The 5,672-nt window shown below is 38.3% G+C and overlaps 1 protein-coding gene across 1 annotated transcript in view; it reads right to left on the bottom strand.

The window, feature by feature from the left end:
- Positions 1 to 5,666, bottom strand: part of B3GNTL1 (UDP-GlcNAc:betaGal beta-1,3-N-acetylglucosaminyltransferase like 1) — a 106,820-nt gene extending 101,154 nt beyond the window's left edge. Inside the window, exons 1-3 of the mRNA XM_019621602.2 lie at positions 5,542 to 5,666; positions 1,171 to 1,287; positions 940 to 1,039 (exon numbers count right to left, since the gene is read on the bottom strand). Coding sequence (XP_019477147.1) covers positions 940 to 1,039; positions 1,171 to 1,287; positions 5,542 to 5,592 — 268 coding nt within the window. The 5' untranslated portion in view covers positions 5,593 to 5,666. The remainder of the gene's footprint in view (positions 1 to 939; positions 1,040 to 1,170; positions 1,288 to 5,541) is intronic.
- Between the last annotated feature and the right edge of the window lie 6 nt (positions 5,667 to 5,672).

Genomic DNA, 5,672 nt, shown 5'->3' with positions numbered 1-5,672 from the left:
AAAAAAAAAAATCACAGCCTACTTAGGTTTCTATCTCACCAGCTACCCTCTGCCCCTTTAATAAAAGCAACTACTGCCTTATGTTCCAATTCTAGCAAAAAGAGAGCGAGATTTAAAGTTAGAAATACAAAAGTTTTACAATTCATATCCCACCATCTGCACATTTATCCTACAGCAAAGTACTTCATAATTCAACTGGATGGTTATTTACAGGGCTATTGCAGAACTCCAGAATTGGCTTGGATCATGAATTTAACCCTGTTTTAAATCAGCAGTTTTGCAATGGTAACAGTAAGAAACCTGCAATCTTCACATTATGTAACATAGCTGCCATGAGTGAAGGAAAGAAATCTATAACTTGTAATTAAATTGTCTTGCTTGTAATGATGGGTGTAGAACTTAGAAAAGGGGAAAATTGTTCAAGTGGTCAGGAATCAGAATTGAGATTCAAAAAGAAAAGAAACCTTTTCACACAGTTTTGCCCTTAGGGTCATTTATTTCACATTTTTAGGGGCATTTCTACAATCCTGAAGAATATTTACTTTTTAAGTGGTTATTTAAGAAATCTTGTCTCTTTTTTTTCTTAAAACACATCCTTTGAAGATAAATCGGATATCAGAAAGCCACAGTAAAACTGTAAGCATTAACAACATTGTGTACACTACAATTAAACAAAATTCTTTTGCTGAATAGAGCACAAGTATCAAGCCAAGTTCTTCTTTCCTAGACATATAAACAAATCCTACTAAGCCAAAAACAACGGGGCCAAATTCTAAATTAGAATGAGCTTTTGAACATGGAAATTTAGAAAGAAGTGTGGTGTTTTTTTTCCCCCCATCACAATGCAAGTGGGCCACTAAGATACTTTTCAAAGTAAAAACCAGATGTTTACCATAACTCTTAAAAAATCATTGAAAAAAACACTGCTATATTACATACCTCCTCGAGGCTGAGCTGAATCATTACTACCAACAACTACTGGAACACCAGCATCTTCCAACTTAATCTTCCATTTTGCGATGATTTCGGCTGAACCATCCTATAAAAAAAATGATGACACAGATGCAGCTATTCTAACATGCATGGTAACCCAACCAAAACCCAAAGTAAAAATTCCTATCACAGACAATGCTGATTTGGTCAGTATTTTAAATAGGGTCTGAGACATACCTTACTGGCATCATTAAAAATTGACAGCTCCATGGTTTGTTTAAAATCCTGTTCCCAAACTGATTTTAAGCATTCATCTAGCCAACACTGGCTGTTGTGAACAGGCACAATGACTGACTACAAAAAAAGACAACACAAAATGTTAGTAAGCACTATTTTTTTCATCTACTTACAGTACAAGAACATTCATTAAAAAAAGGGAAGTGTCAGATCTTTGTAAAACTAAGTGCATCTTAAGAAGAAGAAGTAGGCTAGGTACCTTTGTTTTCATTATAAACGAATGTTTTACTTTCATGTTTACCAAACTTCACATTTTTTAGTTCTACAAGATGGCTTTAGTAAGTCTCCAAAGAAACAATAGAGACTACTCAACCAAAAACTCTAACAAAACACCTATAACACCACACTAGTTTGTTTCTATATCCTTGCATTTCATAAAACACTCTTTAATTCCGTCTTCCATGAATATACTTTACTCATCAATTTCTTGTTAAGCTTACTGCCTAATTGGTGATGTTTACACATGCAGCCTGTATCCTTGGGCTCTAGCCAAGGTTTTTTAAATGACTCTATCTAAAACAGTTATCAAACACACCAGAAGATAACTTACGACCTACTTCCTTAGTCTACCATTTCAACCACAGCTTTTCCTCTTACAGCCTCTGTTGTTTCAGCCACATACTCACAAAATGTGAAAACCTACCTGAAATACTTTAAAATTGGTTAGAAATCATAGACGAGGATTCTTCTGTCACAATACCCACCATTATTCTTACCTTGAATCCCAAAAGTGTTTCTATACTTCAAAATACAATATCTAACATTCACAGCATGCAAGTCCTAAGAAATTAATCTCAGTAATAATACACCAGCTATGTTTGTAAAGGGAGAGTCCAAACCAGTACCTGTTGAGGCAGCTCAATGGGGAACTTAGGGCACAGAGCATAAGTAACTTGTAAGAAGTCTCATGGGACATTTTGAGAAGTTCCTAGAAACAGAACTCAAACCCCTTATCATGCGGTGCATAACCATAAATGCAAAGTTTGAAGGAAGAGAGGATTAGTTCCTATTGTGAGCAAGTGAAAATCTCAAAAAAGAAAACTAGAAGAGTACCCAAATGGACTCGTGAAAGATTTCCCGTCCATACAAATGCACATACATTGTGACAAGAAACGCAAATGTATCACTAGGCAGATACATTTTGTGCAAATATTCTTTTGTTGGGTTTTTGTTTCTTTGTATTCACAGAGTAGGATGCAGGTACATTCAGATACTCACATATTACCTAGTGCAATGATTAATGAAAAAACCATAAAATTTCACAGCAAAATAAAGAAAACCTGTAGCACTTTAAAACCTGATTTTGGCAGGACGCTGTAACAGGAAAAAGGGGGTTTAAATAGAGGGAAAGCTACCTTAAGTGTTTAAGCAAAGAAATTCTTTGGCTTCTGTTGTAAAGAGATAAAGTAGTAAGAGAAGTTAAAGACATAAGTAAAATGGAATACAGAACAATGACAACATCTGGAGAAAAAAAGATCACTTCAGAACTGCCTGAGATTATTATATCAAGACTTCAAAAAAATAACAGGTCTGAGGTTCTAAACCAAGATATTCAAAGTACTCAGGATTTCAATATTCCTTATATCTAGATGGCAATTAGAATGAGTCCCTAAAAGTTAATGTTAATGATTCTACCTTATTCATTCAGAAAGAAAAGTATTCCCCATTTTTTTTTCCAATGCAGTTTTGGACAACAAGAATAATCAGTAATTTTTTATCCTAATTAACTCAGTAAAAATTTGAGCTGCCACCTCAACTAGATTGATATTGGCCTGAACACAGTAAAAATGCAACTTATTTATAAGCTTTTTTTCCATGGTGAGCTCCTGGTTTTACTCAGGGGAAATCAGCAGTTAGATTTAGCAGTGGATTTATCATGTTAGAAGTTTTCTGCTTAGCTTGAACTGACCTGATGTCACCAAGATGCTCTGATCTCAGCACAGCACCTCAGAGCATACTAGCATGCCCCTGAGCACATCACTGTGAGCCAGTTCTACTTTCACATGACTGCCATTACAAGAAGCCAGCTGCTTGTCAAAACTGGGTACAGAGCTGATCTGCTGCTGACTCCTCCATATAAAATATGAAAAAAAAAAGTAATAACTGTACAGAGCAATGTGATTCAGTTACCAGAGAATTGCTAACACTGTACATCAAAGCAATTCCTTGGGTTCTATCATTCATTTTCAGTACACTGCTTTTCTGCATTTATGTTCTTTTGTTGTTTTTAAGTCAAAGAAAAATTGAAAACACTAGAGAGAAATGAAGGTTTCTGTCTGATTTACTTCTACACGTGCAGCCTGCTTTAAAAGTTGCAGCTGGCACCTACTCTGAGCTGAGTATCTGTAAGCTGGCCTCTATCACTGTATGGCCAGAACACACCAATCTCATTGGCTTATTTAAAGAGGAATAAACTTCAACTAAGACACTACATTTCACTGACAAGTGCAGATTAGTAGAAAAAAAATCAGCTGATAGTAACCTCATGAGATCTTGTCTAGTTGCTCTGCCCCAAGATGAGGTCAACACCAGCTCTGTCGCTGTTGATGCATCACAGTCTGTAGTGTCTGTCACTGCCTTGCTGAGCCAATCTCTGGCAGCTGGCATCATGGAGATCTGGAGCAGTTTTCCTAACCTCTTAAATCCTATACTGCAGTTTTCTTTAACCGCTATTTCCCACTCACAGCCCAAGTTATTGCTCAAGTTCTCTTCGCAGCAGCCATTTCTATATTTGAAAATTATTATGACGACAGAACTAGAAATATACATAATGCACTTTCAGATAATTTTAAGCCAACACAAGGACATAACTTGCAAATATCTCATGTATTTTTCTCATAACAAGGTCAGCTGAGTCAGAATTATCCTTTCCATTACCTGAGACTGATTTATAGCAAAATCCAACAGAGAAGCCTTTCATGGCCTATAGATTCAGTACAATTAAAATACAGAATGATGAACCAGATCTGGATTTGAGCATTGTGACACTTCAGATTTGCCCTGGACATCAGAAGCTCTAGAATGAGGCCTGAAATTATTTCAGGCACTTTTAGCATAGTAGTTTTGCCCTGACTAAGCTGAAGATGATGATTCTTGGCTCCTCCGCTAAATAAGTTTTGATCTATGGTAAAAATGGCAATGCAAAATGACTGATGGATAGTTCAATCCCCTTCCTTCTACAGATGTATTATTCAACAAAAACATCCTTCTTTCCACTCTCAGCTACACTGCAGAAAAACAATACCTCAGCTGCAAGACTGAAGTGGTGAAACGTGAGTTTAAAATAATAATAAAAAGTGTCAGATATCAAGCAATGGAATGTTTTATGCCCAAGAAGTCTCTTATTTCTGTTAGCACCACCATCCTCCTCTAATGAGGACAATAAATAACAAAGTGAAATGCTATTTTAGTTTCAGCAAATTTCAGTTCACATTGGCTCCTACGTTCTGTATCTGAATGTGGAAAATAAATTCAAATAATCATTTAAACACCACTGAAGATTTTACAGAAGTCAGAAACTGCTATCCTTAAATGAAGCTTGTGAATCAGTAGTTGTTCCAAACCATCTAAAAACGTGATGTTGTTGGCAGAAACATGCCAGTTCTGCTACATCTCCCCAGTTGTATTGAATCCAGAAAGATTTCCAGAACACCTGCCACGGAACCTGAGTTTCTATGAAGCTCCCTATTTCCACCTAACAATCTGTGCTTTTTGCTTTGCAGTACAAGAATATTTGCTTCACTAAATAGAAATGTAAATATAAACTGCTGCCAAACCATACCAATGGTACATACATAAATTTGGGCATGGGTAGACATCGTATAAACGGTTTGTTCAGCCTGGAGAAAGCAAAGGGGAGACCTGACAGCAGCCTTCCAATACACAGAGGGAGCCTGTAAGCAGGAGTGAATCAACTTTTTACAGGATGGACAGCAGTAGGATGAGAGGGAATGGCTTTAAAGTACAAAAGGGGAGATTTAGGTCAGATATGAGGAGGAAATCCTTAATCCAGAGGTGGTGGTGCCCCATCCCCGCAGGTGCCTGAGGACATGGATGGACTGTGGGCAGCCCGTGGCAGGAGGTGGAGCCGGATGGTCTTTAAGGTTCCATCCAAGCAGAGCCGTTCTATGATGTGTAGAAAAAAAACTAATTAAAAAAAAAAGTTCAAAGTCCACACACCAAACACCCAAATGGAAAGAAAAAAAAAATTACAAAAAACTGCCCACGCAGCACCTCCAGAACAACCCAGCACGCCGCTCCTCAGCGCTCCGCTCCCGCCCAGAGCCCGCCCCGCCCCGCACACACACGTACCACCTGCACGGAGCCGGGGGGGCTCCCAGCGGCCCTCTCCGCCTCCGCCATGGCCGCCTCCGCCCCTCAGGCGGCCCTTTTCTCTTCAGGAACCGCCTCGGAGCGCCGCTGCCCGCCTCAGGACGGCGCAT

Source organism: Meleagris gallopavo, chromosome 20 (genome assembly GCF_000146605.3).
Source record: "Meleagris gallopavo isolate NT-WF06-2002-E0010 breed Aviagen turkey brand Nicholas breeding stock chromosome 20, Turkey_5.1, whole genome shotgun sequence".
NCBI classification, from domain to species: Eukaryota; Metazoa; Chordata; class Aves; order Galliformes; family Phasianidae; genus Meleagris; species Meleagris gallopavo.
The sequence above is the reverse complement of the archived record's forward strand: the minus strand, read 5'-3'. Positions and strand labels throughout refer to the sequence as shown.